This window comes from Pararge aegeria, chromosome 10, assembly GCF_905163445.1.
Source record: "Pararge aegeria chromosome 10, ilParAegt1.1, whole genome shotgun sequence".
Taxonomy (NCBI): domain Eukaryota; kingdom Metazoa; phylum Arthropoda; class Insecta; order Lepidoptera; family Nymphalidae; genus Pararge; species Pararge aegeria.
The window spans coordinates 17,035,750-17,059,168 of NC_053189.1; the positions used below are offsets into that span (position 1 = coordinate 17,035,750).

The 23,419-nt window shown below is 36.4% G+C and overlaps 1 protein-coding gene across 2 annotated transcripts in view; it reads left to right on the plus strand.

The window, feature by feature from the left end:
* Window positions 1-23,419, plus strand: part of LOC120627093 (protogenin A-like) — a 147,573-nt gene that overhangs the window by 92,122 nt on the left and 32,032 nt on the right. For both annotated transcript variants that reach the window (XR_005658886.1, XM_039894940.1), the window contains exons 2-3: window positions 13,913-14,090; window positions 16,134-16,261. Coding sequence is in view for 1 of the 2 variants with exons in the window: in XM_039894940.1 (XP_039750874.1) it covers window positions 13,913-14,090; window positions 16,134-16,261 (306 nt within the window). In the remaining variant the exon portion in view is untranslated. The remainder of the gene's footprint in view (window positions 1-13,912; window positions 14,091-16,133; window positions 16,262-23,419) is intronic.

Here is a 23,419-nt window from a genome sequence, read left to right on the forward strand (position 1 = left end):
CTGCAGGCAGATTCTGTATCTCAACTGACACCAAATTTAGCTAGCCACTGTGGATAGTTGCTACCAAATAAACTGTTAAATCCATACGAAACCACAGAGTTAAGAACATACAGAAACCGTGTACACAACTAATATTGAAGCATCAAAAAGCAATCCAATTTAGAATGGTTTCTCGAACAAACGGGTACACACTTTATATAATTTAGCAGAGGACAGTAATTATTTTACCTAAGCGTTCACCATAAGATGTGAAAATGAGAGTAGTTTGTGAGCCAGCTACATTCCGCGTGTGTAAAGTGAGATGTGCGCGGGGCATTTTCGCTGTTTATGGACAAATGCACTGCATACAATAATGGCTGAATGAGGATTCTGATGAGATCTGCATGCGTAAGCTAGTGTTCAACTAATTCCGACGCAAACACGTCTTGGTGAGCTCCCAAGAAAGGCGGGTCCAAGCAAACACGGACTGACATTAATCTTTTCTTCTTACCACCAGCTGTCGCTACGGGACTCTGAACAACCACAGTGTAACAAATGCGGTGTAGAGCATTCATTTATTAAAAACTAGCTGTTGCCAGCGACTTCATCTGCGTTTTATTTTGTTTTTTTTATGTGGCATTCAATTTAGTTTTAGTTCTAAAAAAAATTAAAGTATTCAGTATCGCTAAGCCTTAAATGAGGGGTTCGCTGCTGTTCGCTGAGGAGTTCTGTCCTCTATCTCCAACCACATTTATCAGATCTACACAAAGTTTGAGCAAAATTAAATACATATTATAACCTCTATAGTACAAAAATAATTATTTGAATCGGTTATAATTTGTCGGAGTTATGGTGTAAAATCGTCAAACACTTTCATCCCCTCTCCCAAAGGAACCGAGCTTAATGTCGGGATAAAAAGTATCCTATATTACTTCTAACACTTCCAAGAATATGTGTACAAAGTTTCATAAGGATCGATTAAGTATTTTTTGCGTGAAAGCGTAACAAACAAACTTACATAAACATTTATAATATTAGTAGGGATAGGGATAACCAAAAAATTAAGCGAGTGTGGCGAGCATTTCAAATATATACATTTTATTTATGTGTGAAGGCAACAAACAAAGATTATTTTTTTAAATTTAATTTTTACCATTCAACATTACTTGTCTCTTGCCTACTTTAGTCCAACACTAAATACACCACTGTCTGAGGGATGCGAATCATCGAAACTATTTAGTTTTGAAAATACGCATGAAATAATAGTGTCTTTAAGGAAGTTATCACTACGCTGGTATCCATTATATGATATAAAAACAAAGCTTAATTTGCTAAACTCCAAAAAAAGAAGGAGAAGTTCTAAAAGGTAAGAAGTATATAGAAAGTAAGTAGGAAGTATCTCCTTTTAATTAGCAGATGTTTTGACAATATTAATATACTTAAGTGTTACGTATCATTAGTCATAAATTAATGTTTATTACTGCGGATCCGGCAGATGTCATCCTTCCTGGAAAAGCAGCGCGACCTAACGCGTCCAATCGTGTTTTCGAACCAACCAGGGACCCATTGAAATATACACACAAAATGTAATCAAAATCGGTCCAGCTGCTCAGGAGGAGCGATGTGACAAACACTTGTACAGAAGAATTAGATGTACCTATTAGTACCATGTTAAACATAAGGATCGAACGTCGATCGTATATATATCGGATATATTTTGTCCAAACTAATATTGGGATAGGCAGTTTTTCTCAACCTCAATACAGCATTATTGTATTGTAACCAATATTATATTTTACCAGAAAACGTTTTCTTTTGTTGTTTACATTAGTTTTTATTCAGGCGGACATGTTTGCGGATAAACTCTTGCAAACTTCAGTGGCCTGTAATCTTAAAACAAAAGTCAAGACTAAGTCAAGTCATAACCATAACTTCTCGTTACAAATGAGGAATAAAAATAAGTCAAAATAATTATCAGTAGCATTTTGAGGTCTGTCTGGAATCTATGATATAAATAATATGGTCTGTCATATTTATTTTTTTACTTTTAGTTACAACTTTAAATTAATTTTTTTTGTTACATTTTTTAAATTTAGTTCCAAGGGGTTTTTGGGTTTTTTGGGGTTTTAGCTTAGAACAAAACTTGGTATTACTATTTATAATTAGATCAACCTTTAGTTATTACCTGTTTTGTGTACCTAATAACAATAAATAAACTAATAAATAAATATTATACCACATACGAATATTTTAAGAAGCTATCTATGCTTTCTCGTTCGCCGATTACTTATTAAACTAAATATTATTTTAAAAAAAATATAAGTTCATCTCGCGGGTCAAAATACGATTTAAGTAACATCAAAAATATTCCAAACATACCTCTGCTTCATATTTCAAAGCAGTGTATCTCCTTAAGAAAAGTATGATTCACTCCGAATATATAATGCAAAATTTGACATAGTATAACGCAATTCTAGTCGCGATCACTTTTTTTTAAATTAGTAAATATTTACACTGGCTTATCACCTAAATACCATACGCATGTGTACAATTGATAATAATCGATGGCGTCCTCCTTCCATTGCCAAGACCCCCCCCCTCCAGCACGTGAGGGTGTCGGCGAACACGCGTAAATTATTTACTTGCTTAACTTTACAACAAGGGTTCAGGGACTCTACTTTATATCTTAATATTTGATGAAGATCGAATTGAAGCAAGGAAATTCTGACAGTTCTGTTTTAAAATTCGGTAAACCTATTAATCGTATGCCTAGTGATTTAGGTGAATCCTAGAAAAAAAAAACACAATCTTATTATTAATTATCATTACTTATTATTATTATTAATTTTTAATTATCTTAACGATGTTAGGCACCATCTAAAGTTACGACGCCGATTTTGACGTCCAACTGCTGGATAAATTCTTATTTATTTATATTCTTATTCTAACACTATCATTACAGAATAACTTAAACCTAATGCGATAGTGTAGCTTTTTATAAAAAATAATCTTAACATACTTATGCTATATCCTGCTATTTAATTATCTTTTTCCGCAACAAATAACCCACATTGCGATCCTTGGGAATTCACCCAGAGCGCAACAATACAAATCACTTTGCTCTGATATGACGTTCAGGATGCGGAGGGCTCGCGTCATTGGTGCCACTTTTAATAAATTTGTCCGCCCAATCGGTACTTCCAGCAGTGACGGCCGTCGCCTCCGCCCAACATTAACACACCTCTCGGAATCACACAACCTTACTTGTATTAGCACATCCGGATTAGTAGCAAGTTAGTGATATTAACCGGGACTGAAGGTTTAATGTGCTCTCCGAGGCTTGGGGGTTGACAACACCAATTTACTAATCGGGCTGCTACTGAAAATTCTTTTAAAGAACACAATAGTATATTGTGCAACAAGTGCGATAACTCGAGCAAACTTCGCTCTCGTGGGCAATCGACAACATCGCACGGGTTGCAGATACTATTTTTAATTACAAATGCTGAGATAAATGTGGGCACAAAATCCCAAGTCCCAACAAACGGATGAAAAGTTTAAAAAAAAGAAACAAATATACTTCAAACAATAAATACAAATTAATTAATATAAATTAACAAAATATAAGAATAATTAAACAGCTCAATATTAATTAATTATTTTTACTTTCGTACAAATAAATTGTCGCATTTGAACAATTTGAACACGTCAAATAAATTCAAATTCAAATTCAAAATTCATTTATTTCAAGTAGGCCTAATATAAGCACTTTTGAAACGTCAAGTCTGTCTGTTTGTAGTGATTCTACCACCGGTTCGGAAGGCAGATTCTACCGAGAAGAAGCCGGCAAGAAACTCAGCAGTTGCTCTTTTCCAACATCAACAATTTACATTTTGTATTTTAACATTCATTTTTCTATCTTGTGAGAGCTGAAAGCGGAGCCGGATGCTTCCAAGCAACCTTGTCATTAAAAAATTCATCAATTGTATAGTAACCTCGCTCTAATAAATGTGTTTTAACAAATTCTTTAAACTTGTGCATTGGCAGGTCCAAAATCACCTTAGGAATCATATTATAAATAGTATCTGCAACCCGTGCGATGTTGTCAACGTCATTTTGCGTGCGACAAGGATAGTTTGCGTGTGCTAAGTATAATTTGCGTAACTCAAATAACAGTTTCATTTACGAAAAAACTCACGCGTCATTTTAAAATGGGCAAACAGCTCTTTTTCAACCGCAACAGCGAGTACTAAGATACTACTTATCCCGCATGAGTAATAAAATAGCTTATGATTTTTGGCTTGAACCGGGATTTAAATCCAGGACGTCACTGTGACAGTGCACCGTTAGCACAAAAAAATTCAGTCCAATGAGAAAGTGTACAATAAAATGTTGATGATTATGTTAATGTTACATCAAATAACGCATGTCTGACTATTCGCCAAACGCCCGGCCGAATTATACTAAGTAATATATCATTCGGCATCAGAATAATATTTGTTGTTGAATACATTATGTGAATTCATTCTCATCTCACTGGATTTGCATGTCATTGTATTAGAATTACTGCGATTCATTTCCGCAATGCGGCATTATAAAAATCTTACCAGCTTTGCCTTTGGTTTCTTGAATGCGATCTCATTTCTTTTGATGGGATCCCAAATTATCATAAGCTAGCTATCATAAAGCTGTACCTACCACCTCAACGGCTGGCGGAGTTGAGTGACAAACATGTACAGGATTATTATATATTATACTATTTTATCAATTCAATTAAATTCTAGTTTATAATATAATATAATATACCTAGTACGACAATACACACATCGCCATCTTGCCCCAAAATAAGGGTAGCTTGTTTTTGGGTGACTAATGAATATTTTTATGAATAATATACAAATAAACACCCAGACACTGAAAAACATTCCTGTTCATCACACAAACATTTTCCACTGCACCAATCGGTTTATGGATTTAAGTAAGAATTATTTTAGCTAAAAATTCCGTTCTATGCAGCCGGTAAAACCCTTGACCGCTCTTACCGTTAGTGGTGATGCAGTCAAAGACAGCGGGCTAACCTGTTAGGGCGTATGATAGTCATGCCATATTAGTTTCTACGCGACGTCGCACCAGTACACTAAATCGCTTAGCGGCACGTCTTTGTCGGTAGGATGGTAACTAGCCACGGCCAAAGCCTCCCACCAGACCAGACCAGAGAAAATTCAGAAATTATAAAATCCCAAATTGTCCCTACGTAAGTTCACAGCGCTCACCGTTGCACCAGGGAGGTCGTGAAATCATTGGTTTCCAACAGGCATTTTACCTGAAGCAATGATGCAGTCTAAGTTGGGGCGCGCTTGCCTAGAGAATACCTATTCACTCTTGCCTTGAAGGCATTCAAGTTGTATGTATCAGGAAACAGATGCCGGAAGAGCGTTCGAAACCTTAGCACTGTAGGAATGTATCAGAAACGTAGATGAAAAGCACTACGAAAGTGCTGTATACGTGCTGACTGCATGTCAACTTCACAAAGACGCCACCGTCCAAGGCGTCTCGCTGTTCTGACTTATGTGGAATTTATTCATTCATTTATACAATTTTGCTATTTTTATGTATGGCTCCAAAATCAGGAACTTTTCTGAGTCAGCGATGCCATAATGGAAAATTTCAAGACGGATGTCGAAAGCACAGATAATAATTACCGTGATAAATTTCGCCATGTTGATAGATTGAATGAGATTGAAGAATATCCCCAAGTTTGGGGTTAAATTTGAGGGCTGCAGTTTGCCCTCGCGTAAAAAATAGCTTTAGGGAGATGACAAGTACGTGCGCAAGGGAAGGAAAATGGGAAAATACTTATACCTACATTAGTATTGTGAGGGGTGGGTAAGAGCGATATTATTAACGTATTTTTAGATAGATATTTGTGTCCTTTTTATACGCGCGTTTGTTGTACCTTTACTTGCATTCACAATAAGAGTGTGGCCGGATTCGATTTCTAAAAGTTGCAATCTTAAACGCGACTCAAAATGCTACGTGAAAGTTTCATCACTTAACTAAAACATACTTAAAAAAAAACAATTTTTACATAATTAAAAAAAAATTATACATAACCGAAATATATAATCAGTTAGTCCTTGGTATTATAAGGTATACAGTATTTCATGCAAACAACCTTATTAAACTGTGTACCTTTTTCAGTCTAGATTTTGTACAGCCAATGTATAGCGGATATCAATTTAGTCAGAAATATGGTAAAGTAACCATATATTATTTTAGATGTGAAGAACATAGATTTTTAAATATATAGATACTTAAACCTCATTTTTTAATACTCGACATCTTAGGTCCCGAGTGATATAGTGGCGGCATCGCTGGGAAATCTACTGACCCTTTTATTATGGCTCGCCCGAGCCAGTAACCGTTACGCATTTTATTTTTCTGTTAAAAATTCTCAGTAACAGCACGGAGTTATAAAGTTAGATGTCGTCTGGTTACCTTCAAATCAAGAGTGAATAGGCATCTTTTAGACAAGCGCGCCTTATCTTAGGCTGCATCATCACTTACCATCAGATGTGATTGCAGTCTATAAATTAAAAAAAAAAGGTGGCGCGATGTTGTGGTCCTTTGGAGAGCACGTTAACCCACGCTGATGATAAATGGGTTTGCTTTCAAGTCTTGCGGAGAAGAAGTTTCCAAGTACAAAAAGGCAAGCAAACCAAGTGTGGAATATGACATAGCGAAGAAGAAGAAGAAGGGCTTAATACCGTAGTCCACCACGTTGGCCAAGTGCGGATTGGCGGACTTCACATACCTTTGAGAACATAATGGAGAACTCTCAGGCATGCAGGTTTCCTCACGATGTTTTCCTTCACCGTTCAACACTAAGTGATATTTGATTTCCTTAAATTAAAAAAGCATATAACTCCGAAAGTTTAAAGCGTGCCGGAGATAGAATCGGTCTTTCTGAAAGGAAGGCAGATGCTCTAACTACTAGGCTAGGTATCACCACTTCAATTAATGTTACGCCAATGTAAAATTAAAGCCTATGTAACCAGTAAATAATAAGAACTACTTAGTTAAAAATTAAATGAATTAGACGCTGAAACCATTTATGACACTTTGCCAAGGGAGAAACTAAGTTTGAGGCAGTTGTAAAAAAAAAATGATTTAATATGTTACAAAAATAAATTTTTAGGCTAACTGTAAAATACTGTGACACAACAAGGCTGAGAAATGTCTATAAAATGGCCGAAAAATTGCTCTTCATTTTCATTCTACAGAATAAATAAAACCTTCCGCATTCCCCCAAATACTACAGACGCGGGGCCGTGTAATAATGCATCACAAAAACATCGTAATTACACGCGAATTATGTGTGCGTGACTCACACAGCCACATAGCAAACGTTTTCCAACACACTAGGGATTCGTGTGCTGATAAAATATCGATACATGCATAACTCGACTTCAACAGTATCGAGTAGACATCAAAATATATAAAATATAAATAAAATAAAATAAAATTAAAAAGCCTTTATTTCTAAAACGTATTACATTTATATTTCACATATTTTTATTACAAATAACTTTACATTCACTAAAAATACATTTACGTTTAAGTCGCCTCTACGGCGTAGGCCTCCCCCAAGTCTCGCCAAAGTTTTCTGTCGCGAGCCTTTCGCATCCAGTCCGGTCCACACCTCTGATGGAAAATATCTCGCCACCTCTTTCTTGGTCGCCCTCTTTTCCTCGTTTCATTTCTTGGAACCCACTCAGTCACTTTCTTGGTCCATCTCTGTGGTTGCAACCGGCAAACATGTCCTGCCCAATTTCATTTCAAAATTCTTATCCTTTTCTTTACATCTACTAGTTTGGTTTTCTTTCGAATCTTCTTGTTACTTACTCGGTCTTTTACCTTTAAACCTAACATGCTCCTGTCCATTTTAATATAAAATAAAAATATATAATTTATATAAATATACTACGACAATACACACATCGCCATCTAGCCCCAAAGTAAGCGTAGCTTGTGTTATGGGTACTAAGATAGCTGTTGAATATTTTTATGAATATAATACTCATAAATACTTATAATATACAGATAAACACCCAGATACTGAAAAACAATCATGTTCATAACACAACCATTTTCCAGTTGTGGGCATCGAACCCACGGCCTAGGACTCAGAAAGCAGGGTCGCTGCCCACCGCGCCCGTCAGTCGTCGTCGTTGTAAATTGTATAGTAAATTTCAGATGCCTTTGTAGTCGTGATCCTGCCAGCCTGCATAAGACCACTAGGGATTTGCATGATGAGAAAATGTAAATACTTTATTTTGATCTTAGTTAAATCGACGAAATATCGGATTTCATCATCATAATGACTTGCAATAAAGTCCACTGCTGGATTAAGGACCAAAATTCGTGTAGTAAAATGCCGAAACCATAATCTACTCCATTTTGGTATCGCTTTAAAAATATCAAGTAAAATGTAAGATCGAAATCGCAACGAAAATGTTGCATATTATAATTATCTTCACTTTTCTCTCCCAAACCTGAGCAACTTATCTAAATTGGTCTTCTAGTGCGATTTGTAACATTGCGAATGTCATTTGCAAAGTTAATTCAGAAGTTTCAGAAAACAAAACATGCCACGTCTGATTAGGTAGGTACATAGTTCCTAGCTACATTTAAAGGAGCTTAAATCCCAGTTAAAATCTATAACAAATTTACTATTTAATGCCCAAATAATATCGACAAAAACATAAAAGTTATTGGCTCGTAAAACTGACATAAACCTAAACTTGTCGTTCAGACTTTATGCTATTGTTGTGATATAAATGTAAACTGAGACCACCCTTCCTCTAAACCGTTTAGCTACGTGCTATGTCTACGATCGATAAATAAAAATTATCTTTACTAATCAGACATCGATATGAGTCGAGTATCGATACTTTCGGATCTCTACGCGCTGTCTTCTCACGTTAGCATTGACCAATATGACGAGCGGTACGGTGACACACTGAAAACGGACGTCGTAATCACGTGGGCTACGTGTAGAAAGGAACGGGGGTATATTCTACACTCGTGCGAGGGGGACAGGTGATATAACCTTGACCTGCGCAGTAGTACCCCAAGCGCCCCCCAAGCTGTGACGATTTTCGGTACTGTATAACCACACGAGCATTGTATAACTACTACACGAGAGCCAAGCAGTATTTATAGACGTGCCAACTTTAAACAATAATTAGTTTGGTACCAGACAGATTTACAAGCTTTTTTAATTTTACGGCTATACGAAAGTATAATGTAATTAGTTTATTCGGTTAAATGTTATATTTATTTATTCCAAGTAACAATTTTAAACGTCAAGTTGTGGTAGATTTTATCGAGAAAAAGCCGGCAAGACACTTAGCAGTTACTATCTTTTGACATATTAGAGTTCGACTAACATTATATAATCATGACTTGATAATATAATGTGAGTTAATTATATTTTATCAATAATATTAGTTTATTTATATAAAAAGATGACTATTGGGTGAAAAGTTATAGACATGCGAACTTACTAAAATACGTCCTTACCTATATAGACCGAGTGTCGACAATCTCTACCCAACTTACAATAATTGCAGCCAGACATAATTAAACTAGTTCTCGCCCGCATATTCGTTTGTTTAAGTTAAGTTTTACTATCACTGTGTAAAGCATTACCAAGAACGTTACTGTGGTTGAGTCGAACAAAGACAACAAACAAAAAATAAACAGACCCTTTTGCCTTTATAATCATAATACATAATAATAATAACAATTTTTTATTTGGTAACTATGACCCATCTACACTATTATAAAAACAGTAAAAATCATACACTAAATCAAAAAAAACTTTCATGAGGTATTGACAAATTAGAATTTCTGTCTCCAGGCAGGTTGGAGTACATAATAGTATAGATTATTATCTGTATGTGTATCTGTGGATGTCAAAGTGAAATACTTTGCAATTTAGGTATGTTTTTTCATTTGTATAGTCAATGTACGTTATTAATATGATGGAAGTTGTTTTGAACTCGTAAACACGTCAAAAATTAATTTATTCAAGAATTTCAACTTTATTATTTATTTCTTGAAATTGCGTTTGCACTTTTCGGCCGAGTACATATTTATATTGCGGCCTATAAGATCTATTCAGGTTGGTTGGTGCAAATTATCCAACATCCGGTTGGCACATCTGTATAGATTTAAACAGTTACTACGTAGCTGAATTATTGCTGCGCAATACGCCAATTTTATTGTTTGTAATTATTATGTTATTTGTCCTTCACCATCGAAATCCTTAATAGTTAACGCGGGGGGGGCATTGATCATTGTATTACATTCCATAAATCCTATAACATTCTCTGTTAGCATATTATGTCGAGCCGTTTTAGCTCCAGGATATGTAGAGTTGTTTTTCCCAACATAAGACTTGTCAAACAACACCGTATATACATAGTATGCATGTGTAAGTGATCTCAACCGTATCAAAAGTATTGAATAATAATATTACAATATTTTTTTTCACATTAAATCGAAGTTTGTTTTGATTTATATATATAAGACTAGCTGAAATACAGGCAACACATCATAAGCTGTGAGACAATGTGAGGCTACTTGCTTACTCGTTACATGTTTTTTTTTTTTTTTTTTAATCATTGAAATTCCACAATTTCTTACCGTTTTAACCCTTCCCTGGACTTCCACGAACATTTAAAGAACTGAATTAGCGAAAACGGTCCAGCCGATCTCGAGTTTCAGTGAGAATAACGAACAGCATTTAATTTCTACAAATAGTCAATCGGAGTTATTTAAAATCTATACTTATAATAAACCTGTAACTGAAAGATTTCTGTACATTTAATATATTTTGAAAATTTTGACCGGGGGATGCTTTATAATCGATACTGAGTCCAAAACACTTTTTTATTTAATTTTTGTCTGTCTGTCCGGGCATCACGTGAAAACTACTGAACGGATTTAAATAAAATTGGTATAGTGGTAGTTGATATTCCGGGTCAACATATAGGCTACTTTTTATCCCGATAAACAATAAGTTTCCTCCGGGAAATGGGATGGAAACTTTTATCAATTTTACTTAATATCACTGTTAAATTTGCACCGATAATAATCATTCTTTTCTTATTTGAAAGTGTATACTATCAAGCATGTATGGTCTTATTTTAATAAGGATCTGATAAATATTGTCGGAGATAAAGAACGTAACTCTTCACAAATAACTGTCAGTCGCAAGGCGTATGGGACAGCGATCGAATGCATGCGTACCATCCTACTAATATTATAAATGCGAAAGATTGTGAGGATGGATGTATGTATCAACTAGTATACCACGTATAATAATAGTAGGTAAGTGGCTACCCACGATTATTATGATGTTAGCATTAGATATATTCTATCTTCTCGATTGACTCATACTCCGCTAGTAATTTAAAAATATCCTTACTTGTAGTAAGTTGTTAAAGATAGAAAATAAGATACTACCACAACTGAATTGAACTCCTCTTGCCGGTGGCGTGCATAGAGGGTATGCACAGGGTATGCAGATCATACAAAATTAAGAATATCACCAGTACGAGTTATAATTACTTAAGGGTAGGCTTCTTATAACTCTTACAATGCCTATCCTTAAGTTTTTTAATAAGCTTTTGATTTAGCCGCAACTTTAAGTTACGTACTATACGCAGTGGCGTGCATAGAGGTTATGAACAGGGTATGCAGATGATATAAAATGAAGAAAATCTCCAGTACGAGTTATAATTACTTAACGGTAGGCTTCTTAAAACTCTTACAATGCCTATCCTAGGACTAGAGATTTTTTTCACTTTATATCCTCTGTCCGCTTAGTGCATACCCTGTGCATACCCTGTATGCACGCCACAGTCTCTCCCATGGGGAGGATATTGCCCATAATCAGCACGCTGGGCAGACAGTTTGGCGATCGCAGTAGATGGTAGTAGTAGAACAGCAAGAGACAAAAAAAAATTACCCGGCTAAGTTTGTTGTGGGCTCTTCTTAGACCAGGGCGCGTTTGGAACCCTCGTAGCTTTAGGTTTAAGTTGGCGAATTAAGTTATCACCATCCCCTTACAATTATGTGAACATATATGTATGGACGCTTCATAAGTGCCTGTGATAGGCCTACATGAATAAAGAAATTTTGATTGTATTCTGAACAGCCGTCACCACACGTCACATAATATAATTAAACAATAATAATTTGACGTAAATATAAATGACAATTTCGACATGTAATAAATGTAGGATACTTGTCTCATATTTATGACGGTAATAAATAAAATAATAATTATTAATTGTATATAAAATTATTAATAAAGTGAATATTTGCAATGCCTGCGCTGGGTTACATGTTATCATGTGTTATTAATATGTTTAAAGTACCACATATTATTACGTACATGTGCCACCCATAATACTAGAATCGCTTCTGCCTACGACTTTGCTCATTTTAATTTATAATTTTTGCACGAGTTGCGAATACCTATTTTGTTTTCATAGGGGATGAATGTTTTAAACTCCCATCTTAGATAAAAATCTCTTTAAGAAACAAAGCCATACTTGAGCGTTCATTAAAGTATTGAAATAATGTAGGTACACATTAAAAACATATTCTAGTTCACCTGCCAAAGCACGGTACCAAGGAAAAGGAGAAGTTTTCTCCCGTTTAATATAACATGTTCATTATTTGGATGTTATTATTATACCCGTGCTCGGAGAGTGTGTAAAATTGTTGGGGAAGGTAAACCCCCGGCAGGGGAATTGAGAATTTTCCTTTTTTATTCTAATCTAGTCAAGTCATCTAGTAGGCTACGGCTGTGGCTAGTTCCGGTGGAAAAATAAATTTCCTTTTCCCGTAAAGAAAATGTCTCCTGCAAATACTAGCCTGCGTGTGTAATTGTAGTCAAAAGAACGTGCATAAATAAACTATAAAAAATTGAGCCACAAGCATTTTGAAGCATCCAATGTCCTGAAACTAAGTTACTCACGCCGGTTTCCGCGCGAGTGGATAAGTGGAGCGTGAGCCAAATAATAAAGTTATTCCAACTTGTTAAGGGAGGGCACGAAGCATTCCCTTTACAAGTTATAACCTCTTTCTTTATCATAACAACAGAGAAAATACAACCTCAGTCCTCAACTCCTCAGAAAGTTATATATAAGAGAAACAGGGCGTTACATTGCTGAATTATATAGACTTAGACAGCCATTGGCGTAGTGGGTGGTGACCCTGCTTTCTGAGTCCAAGGCCGTGGGTTCGAATTCCAAAACTGGAAAATGTTTCTGTGATGAACATGAATTATTTTTAATTTACGGGTGTTTATCTGTATATTATAAGTATTTTTGAATATTATTTATAAAATTATTCATCAGTTATCTTTTCCGGGAAAATATCAAAATATCATCAACATACGTTTATACATTTTCTGTGATATGTAAATATCACAGAAAATGTATAAACTCTAACAAAAATGAAAAAATTTCACAAAAAAGCCACGGATTTTTTAGTCAGGTCGACTTGCCGCCTCTCAGACCTAGAAGACCAGAAGCTGGGTACGCCCATAGTCCCAATAAATACGAAACACTCTGAACCGACACGATACTCAAGCCCAGGAAATGGTTATTGACTACGGTCAGTTTATATATCATCATCATCATGGAAGGGTTTTTAGGCTGTAGTCCATCACGCTGCCCAAAATCGGATTGGATAACTCACAGCCGTTAAGAACATTATGGAGAACTCAGGCATGCAGCTTTCCTCGACATGCTTTCCTTTACCGTTAAAGCAAGTGATCGTTAATTCTTAAATTAAAGTCTTCATATAATAGTCGTATAATGTTTTAAATGGAGTATTTTTGTCCGTACAGATGTCCCGATAACATGGTCACAGTCAGCCCGAAACGCGTCGCTGCCGTGCGTCGTCCCGGAATGGACGCGCGTCCAGCCGCGACGACCGCCCCCGCCGCTCGATGACGAACCGACGCGAGCCCGCCCGTTCACTTGGTACAGAGTTACTGACACGCGGGAAGAGGTCGGACCGAAGCGGTAAGTTCATATGGTTACATTTGCGTAGCGATTGAGTGCGTGTGCCGTATGCTATAGTAGACTTCGTGGACGCGCGTCTTGCTGCTATGACCGCCCCCGCTGCTTGCGATCCGACCTGAACTAGGTGATTAACTTGGTATAGAGTAACGACACGCGGAAAAGGTTGGGTGTGCCGAATGCTGTAGTAAAAGTTCGTGGACGCACGTCTAGCTGGTACGACCGCCGCCCCCGCTTGATGACAATCCGACAAGAGCTCGGCCGTTCAGTACAAAGTACACGCGGAAGAAGTCAGACCGCAGCGTTAAGTTCATTTAATTTCGTTTGCGTAGCGTCTGACTGGTTGTGCTAAAGTGTACGCGCGGTTAGCTGCGATAATCAAGCACTGCTGCTCGATAGCCAACCAACGTGAGTCCGGCCATTAACTTGGTCAGAGTAACTGACACGCGGGAACAGGTCGGACCGAAGCGGTAAGTTCATACGTTAGGTTTGCGTAGCGTTTGAGTGGGTGTGTTTTGGTGGATGTTCGTGGACGCGCATCTTGCTTGTAGGACCGCCGCCGGCGCTCGATGACGATCCGAAGCGAGCGAGGTCGTTCACTATGTTCAGAGTTATTGACACGCGGGGGGAAATTGCTCCAGCCGACGTTCTCTATGTCGAAGTAAATATGCGTGCCAGGCCCTTCAGATGGTATAAAGTTACTCAATGAAAGGGAAATGGTGGATTGGTGCCATAGTTATTAGCCAAGCCATTCCCATGAAGCATAGGTCCTGGGACCAAGTAATTTGGGAATTCATAATTCTAAACCATTTAGTATGCACAGAGTCCGGGCATTCGTAGTGTCAAAAAAGACGTCATTAACCCAATCATCGACGCAGCTCAATAATGACAAGACTAAGCTATATATATAAGCTAAGACCAGACCAGGGTCCTCTGCACGGCTAACATGGACAGGAGAAAATTATCTTCCCGGAGAGAGAATAACAATTTATTTTCTCCCACAGCTTTAAAATTTTCCAGTTGTTATATAATTTTTGTCCCCTGCCTGTGCTAGCTCTGCAGGTATATACTACCTACAACGATAGTACCTAAGTAGTACCTAAGTTACTACAAGACGCGGTCGTCGTGGAGTGGTGAATTCATTTGGTTACATTTCCATAGTTTCTGACTGGACGTGTTTAAGTGGACGTACGGACTGGTGTCGATGGAACATATACAAGGTGACAACGGCTGCCTCAACAAATACGTGTATATTTTGGTCTTGACTAATTGCTATAAACTAGAAACAATTATTTCGATTGCAAAATGCATTTTATTCAGACAGCAATGGAAGCAGAAAACATTTTTTTAAATGATAAAGCAAGCAAGCTGGAAGCGGTTATAGCCCAATGGTTAGGACTTTGGCTGAGTTCGAATCCCAGCACGCATCGTTTAAGTAATTAAAATATCACTAACTTCAATGGTGAAGAAAAACATTGCGAGGAAACCTGCATGCCTGAGAGTTCTAAAAATGTTCTCAAAGCCCACCAATCTTCACTGGGCCAGCGTGGTGGACTACGCCCTAAATCCTTCTCATTTTTGGAGGAGACTCGTGCCCTGTAGTGGGTAATGGTTTCATGTGATGATGAAGTATGTGAGTCATTTGGTTTTTTTTTTAAACTGGTGATAAGGGTAGTTAAATTCTTGCTCACGTCGTCAGTAACGTACATTGTTTTCCATATTCTTTCTGATTTACGATAATGGAAAAAATCTTTGAGACCCAGAAAACGTAAACATTGCCAAAACAGCAGGTTTTATGATCGCAGAGCTTAAGAGATAACAATAACTAATTTCGGGACTTTGGGAAGGAGTTTACGTTTTCTAGTATTGTATGCGCGTCGTCATTAAACATTTCGTCACGGTGAAAAGTTAAGTAACGCGGGTGGAAATGTAGAGAACATCTTGTACTTATTATATTTTTAAGGTTATTCTTTGAACAGTAAGCTAAGGATGTAGATATAGTATTAGGCTAAGAGTAAACATGTAAACAACCGTTTGTTGTTCCAGGATCTCTCACAACGGCACGCTAGAAGTGATCCGCAAGAATGGAGGAACGAGCGAGGGCGTATACCAGTGCGCCGCCTCGCATCACGGAGGCCAGGTTCTTGGCTACCCCATCAACCTCAAATTTTCATGTAACTATATTATCATATAAGTTTTGTTTATTCTCTCTCTTTGGTTTTTTCTTCATTGCCGAAGAGCGTGGTTCTGGTGTAATCCACAAATGCAATCTTTCTGAAGAACACACGTGACAAAATTAAGTTATTGATATTTACTGTCAATTGCGATTTAGTGAGCCAGTGTGTAAATTTAGCTTTTCTGCAAGCAGTTCTATTTGTAACCTTTTGCCAGTGAAGCTCTGTATGTTTTGATGAAAACTGTTCATATTACACAGCTTCTCCGTTATCTTACTGTCTAGTTTAAATGATTAGAATGCCTAACAGTACTAGAAGGTACACGTACTTGCGATAACAAAAAAACGTGGTACTTGAAGTATGATTTATTAATGTGTAAATATAATAAATAAATAATAAATAAATATACTACGACAATACAACACATCGCCACCTAGCCCCAAAGTAAGCGTAGCTTGTGTTATAGGTACTAAGATGACTGATGAATATTTTTATGAATTATATATACATAAATACTAAGAAAATACATATAAACACCCAGACACTGAAAAACACTTATGCTCATCACACAAACATTTTCCAGTTGTGGGAATCGAACCCACCCAAATATACTTTGTTACAACACTTGTAACTGTATCATTTCAATTTGAATTTAAATTGTAAGCCAACATCGAAACTATATGTGGTTTTGGTTTTATACAACGTGTAACCGAATTTCGAAACACTGTTGAAGGGTGCCTAATGATATTTAAGAAAGAATCACCCTGTAAAGATATCAAATCAAGAGAAGCATATTTACTTTTCCATACAAACTAATTCAAAACATTCTAAGTGTTTACTTACGACAACCCTATTAAAGATGAAACACCGACACGCGCATAGTACCTTCGTGACCTAATAAAGTGACAGGAGTCACTTGATTTTAATTTTGCATGTGATGTTATAGCTGTACATGTTTTTTTTTTTGTTTGGTTTACTCAAAAACGATTAGGTTTTCGGTTTCACGGATAAGTCTCAGAGACAATAAAAATGTACTTTTTAAGCCTGTGAAGTAATATTTCGTTTATTGTTTTTAATTGTAATTGTATGTAATTGGTTTTTCAAACTCTGGTTCAAATGATTATTATTGAACACGCTAAGTGCGTGTTCATAAATAACAGTGGTAAAAATCGTTCAAATCTTGCCTCCGTATTTATTCACTCAGCAATATAAGTTGCTGACCGCACCGGGCCTTTGGGAGGGCGGAGGGTGTATAGCGGGTCTACATTGAGATTCCCGCCGCGTTTTTCATTATTTATACATGCATGTACAAAGGCCATACATCAAGGGCTGGCTCTATTAAGCATATTGCAGACGATACAACTCGCTGTACGATCTACGAATGTTGCACTGCTGAAAAGTGAACCTATTACGGGTCGTTAATGCTATTTTGTGTTAATTTTCATTTGCCTTTTTACGTATAGGCATGTTATGGTTTGCTATTTGCTAAATAAAGTAAAATTGTTTTATATGAATATTCAACGCATAACCGTGATCGGTTTCTATGTGACATCGCACCAGAACGCTGTCTTTGTCGGTAGGGTGGTAACTGGTCACAGCCTAAGCCTCGAAGACCAGACCAGAGAAAATTAAGAAATAATAAACTGCTTTCTTTCCAACTTAAAACCACAGCGCGTAGAGATACTTCGAGCATAGCTCTCTCTATCGCAGGCTGAGTGATTCTGAGCCTTCTTATAAGGCCCGTCTGCGGTCTGGAGTTATCTCTATATATTTCTATCTTTGCAGATTAAATCAATTGAAGGTACAGTTAAACACTTTGAATAACAGGAAATGTCGTCAAATAACGAAATTAATTAAGAGTTGATAGATTTATTTTCCGAAGCCATCGCCACAGATTTTCATTTCCCATTACAGAGGGTTCGTTGGCAGCTTTGTGTGAATTCCCAGTAGCCTTTGAGGCTTGCTATTCCTTAATTAAAAAGACACCGTACTGAGAAACACAGATTCAATTTATATTTACGTTATCAGTTTAATTTATATCTTACTAGCTGTTGCCCGCGACTTTGTCTGCGTTTGATTTTGTTTCTTGATGTGGCATTCAATTTAAAAAAAAAAATTAAAGTATTCAGTATAGCTAAGCGTTAAATAAGGAGTTCTGTCCTCTCTCTCCAACCACATTCAGATCTACACAAAGTTTGGGGAAAATTAAAACCATATCTATTATAACTTCTATAGCACAAAAATAATTATTTGAATCGGTTATAATTGGTCGGAGTTATGGTGTAAAATCGTGAAACACTTTCATCCCCTCTCCCAGAGGACCCGAGCTTAATGTCGGGATAAAAATTATCCTATAATACTTCTAACACTTCCAAGAATATGTGTACAAAGTTTCATGAAGATCGGCTCAGTAGTTTTCGCGTGAAAGCGTAACAAACAAACTCACATTCACATTTAAAATATTAGTAGGGATTTCTTTAATTAGATAAGTAGGTATCTATGAATATTAATTTTAGTACTGCTGCTTGTGGTATAGCTGATCTGTTGAAGTAATACTGCCATGGTTATTTCTGCCGCTAAGCAGTATTGTTGCTGACCGTTCTGATGAGCGTGGTTGCCCTTATGATTATAGGTGCATTATGCTTAACACCCACGTCTTACGTTGATGGAAACATGACGTTACTTTGTAGGATTTTCCAATTACCGGTTGGCAATCACCTTTTTTTTTTATTTCATCACAAGTTAGCCATTGACTGCAATCTCAGCTGGTGATAAGTGATGATGGAATCTGAGATGGAAGCGGGCGAACCGGTTTCAAAGTATGGTAGTCATACCCATAGTGACATATACCGGAAAACTAAATCGCTTAACGGTACGTCTTTGTCGGTAACTAGCCACGGCCAACGCTTCCTATCGGACCAGAGAAAATTCAGAAATTATAAATTCCCAAATTGGTCCTGCCGGGACTCGAACCCGGGACCTCAATTTTAAATTCACAGCGCTCACCGTTGCGTCGTGGAGGTCGTCAAAATCTTGCCGTCAATTACAAATTACTTGCTGTTGCCCGCGACTTCGTCTGCGTTTGATTTTGTTTTTTGATGTGGCGTTCAATTTAGTTGTAGTTCTAAAAAAACTTAAAGTATTCTACTGAATACTTTAAGTTTTTTTAGAACTTCGCTAAGCCTTAAATGAGGGGTTTGCTGCTGTCCGCTGAGGAGTTCTGTCCTCTATCTCCAACCACATTTAGATCTACACAAAGTTTGGGCAAAATTAAACACATAATATAACATAAATAATTTGTCGGAGTTATGGTGTAAAATTGTCAAACACTTTCATCCCCTCTCCCAAAGGAACCGAGCTTAATGTCGGGATAAAAAGTATTTTATATCACTTCTAACACTTCCATGAATATGTGTACAAAGTTTCATGAGGATCGGTTAAGTAGTTTTTGCGTGAAAGCGTAACAAACAAACTTACATTGACATTTATAATATTAGTAGGGATTAGTAGGGATAGGGATAGGGGTAATCGATTGTATTCACTGATAAAATTGAAATAAACTTGTCCACCTGCCAAAGTATAGCAACAGGGAAAATGTAAAATGTACCTTCCCCGTTTGTATCCCATGCTCAGAGAGTGGCCCCAAACTCTCCGGGGGAGTCTACCTTAACACCTTACCGGCTATAACTATAGCTAACACTTTAAAAGTAGTAGAAAAAGTCAGATCAGTGAAGATCAAAATCAGGAGGAGAGTTACAAACACACGTGTACACGTGAATTGTACTAGAGAAAAAAAAAATGAAATTTAACTTTGCGAAAGATTTACGAAGGGAGATATCCCTTGAGCAATGATTATTTATTGATAAATTGATATTTGATCAATAAATAATGATTGAATAGAATTGGTAAATCGAAATATAACATAAATATCATCGCTTTTATTGTTTTCAAATACATAGGGAGAGAAAAAGGAAAATGGAAATGAAAAAACGTTATTAACATCATCGATATGAACATTGAAGTCGTAGATTATTAGCATTCAGCAATTCAAGCCACATTAACAAAGAGTTTATCATCAGTGTGTACTAGCGCTCGGTTACCGTAAGTTTTTTCACAATTCATTATTAAAGAAAAAAACCATGTACCACTGATTGCAAACAATTTTAATTGATTATTTATTGCACGTAATGTATTTATTTTTAAAAACTTTAAGCTTTATGAGAGAGAACGTTATTAGTCGATTCGTATCTTTAATATATACAAGGCAATAGATTTCTTTTTATTTGGCTTCTTTGACAGGTAAGCATTATTTTGTTGAAGAAGCGAGCTGCCTTATTATACATATAACCTCTATCTACAAACAGAAGCGTTTGGCAAAACTATTATTAACACGAAAAGAAATCTGCGTACAAGTAGATAACATAAGATTGTTTTTTTTGTCAAAGTATCATATTCTACAGTCTCCGATGTACCAAATATTTCATATTATGTTGAAATCAATTTACATTTGTTTTATAAATATAACCCTAAAATAAACTATGTAAAACTAAATAAAATCTAAAACGTGTTAGAAACCACCGCAGCGAGGCACGGTTCCTAAGATGTTGGCAGCATTGCCCCTTTGGATGGCCAAACTAATTCTTTGGCCAAGGTAACTGCCCGCTCTAGGATCACCGGTAGACTCGATAAACCTTTTCGATAATTCTTTGAAAAGAGCTCGGGCCTCCGGACCCCACGGTCCCAAAGTCTCTACTCAAAGGCACAAAAATGAGACTGCTATCCAGGTTTTCATATTCACGCCTCTTGGCCTGCTTGGCACTGGAAGCAGCCGCACCTACCGTTTACATTTTAAAAACACGAAAAAAAAATTACAATATAATTATTTAAATATAATTAACACATTACAATTTAAACTACAAACATAAACACACAATTATTCATTTAAATTAAATTTAATATCATTGTTCAAAATATCTTAATTAATGGGAAGAAATTATTCAGCTAATAATAAAATCTGTGAGTCAGCCACATAAAAAAAAACCTTAAGGGATACGTATAGCTATATATATTACGCACCACCTAAGTATTTTCTGTTTTTGTTTTTATTCGCTATTGGTTGTCTTGAACTGGAAGAAATGGCTATGAAACGATAAGGCCACCAAATTATACACTGTTTTGTTATATTTTTCTCTTTTTATGTACTTTTTGGGGGTGCAATAAAAGTATATTCATTCATTCATTCATTCGGATCTCAATCTTTTGTTTCCTTATCCATATTTTTCCGAATCATATTAAAAGTTTTTATGGTCATTCGGTTACAATTTCCACTGAACATCTTAAGCGTGCTTCGGTAGACTTTTATTATTTTCGGTAAACTTGTTACGTAACTCACAAAAATGTTACATATTTCGTGTCTCTACTACTTTTTACAACTATATTATGTACAAACTAAAATCTTTTAGGCCAATATGCTCATGAATAGATTATGTCCAATCACCGTCAGTGGATTTAGCAGAGAGGCATTCTGCTGAGTCAGGACGTTTTCATTAGGCGGCTGCGGGATGCCCATATTTGAGCCATTTGCGAAAAATAAGGATAAAATATATTTTTACGCTGATTCTTCTCGATGGTTTTACTTTGGGTTACCTAGTGCGACTTACTTTGGGTAAAGCGAGTCGCAGTAATCCTAGGCACGTTACTGTTATGGTACTGTAGCACAGAGCTAAGGGCCCATTAACCACAATCCCTATCCCTACTAATATTATAAATGTCAATGTAAGTTTGTTTGTTACGCTTTCACGCAAAAACTACTTAACCGATCCTCATGAAACTTTGTACACATATTCTTGGAATAAGTCATGGCGGATCGCTAGATTTTGCAGTTTTATTTAATAAAAATAAATACCAATCACACTTCGAATATACTTAAATACGTTTTACATAATACACAAATAATGTAATAATTAGATAAATGCAATATTATTTTCCTATAATAGTAGCCTATATATATCTATATATATATAAAAGAAAGTTGTGTTAGTTACACCATTTATAACTCAAGAACGGCTGGACCAATTTTAATGATATTTTATTTTTTGGATTTCTCTTAGACCGGAATAGGATAACAAGTATTAAAATATAACATTCATGAAAAAAAATGATCCGTGGTACGAAGTTCGCCGGGACAGCTAGTATATATTAAAAATAGAAAACAAAACATATAGGACCCTCATTCAGCCATTATTGTATGAATTGTGTCTAAAAACAGTGAAAATGCCCTACGCACGTTTTCCAAACCCGCGGAATGTTGCTAGCTCACTAACTTTTCTCTTTTTCCCCATTTTATGGTAAACGTTTGGAACATTAGAGGTAAAATAAATACAGTCAACTGCAAAACGGAACGAAGTTTTAAGGATTACTTAAACGATAAAAAAGCTCGGGTGTGAATTGCTCTAGCTTCATAGCTAGAAATAAATAAACTGTGAGATGGTGATAACAAAAAAAAAATACCCGGCTAAGTTTGTTGTGGGCTCTTCTTAGACTTACGTACGTCATAGCGCGTTGCAAATCCTCGTAGCTTTGGGTTTAAGTTGGCGAAAGTTATCACCATCCCTTACAATTATGTAAACATATACATATGTATGAACTCTTCATAAGTGGCGCAAGTGGCATGACGGCTGAGTGGCGCAGTGGGCAGCGACTCTGCTTTCTGAGTCCAAGGCCGTGGGTTTGATTCCCACAATTGGAGAGTGTTTGTGTGATGAACATGAATGTTTTTCAGTGTCTGGGTGTTTATCTGTATATTATAAGTATTTATGTGTATTATATTCATAAAAAAATATTCATCAGCTATCTCAGTACCCATAACACAAGCTACGCTTACTTTGGGGCTAGATGGCGATGTGTGTATTGTCGTAGTATATTTATTTATTTATTTATTTAATCATAAGTGCCTGTGGTATGCCTACATAAATAAAGAAATTTTGAATTTTAATTTGTATTTCAATTTAAGGTAACCGCCTGTTCGAGAAACACTACTAAAGTGGAGTGGTTTTTGATGCTTCAATATAAGTCGTGTACACGGCTTCTGTATGTTCTTAATTATGTGCTATTAAAAATTCATTTTTGGTCTTGCAAGAGATGAAAGAGATCAAGCTG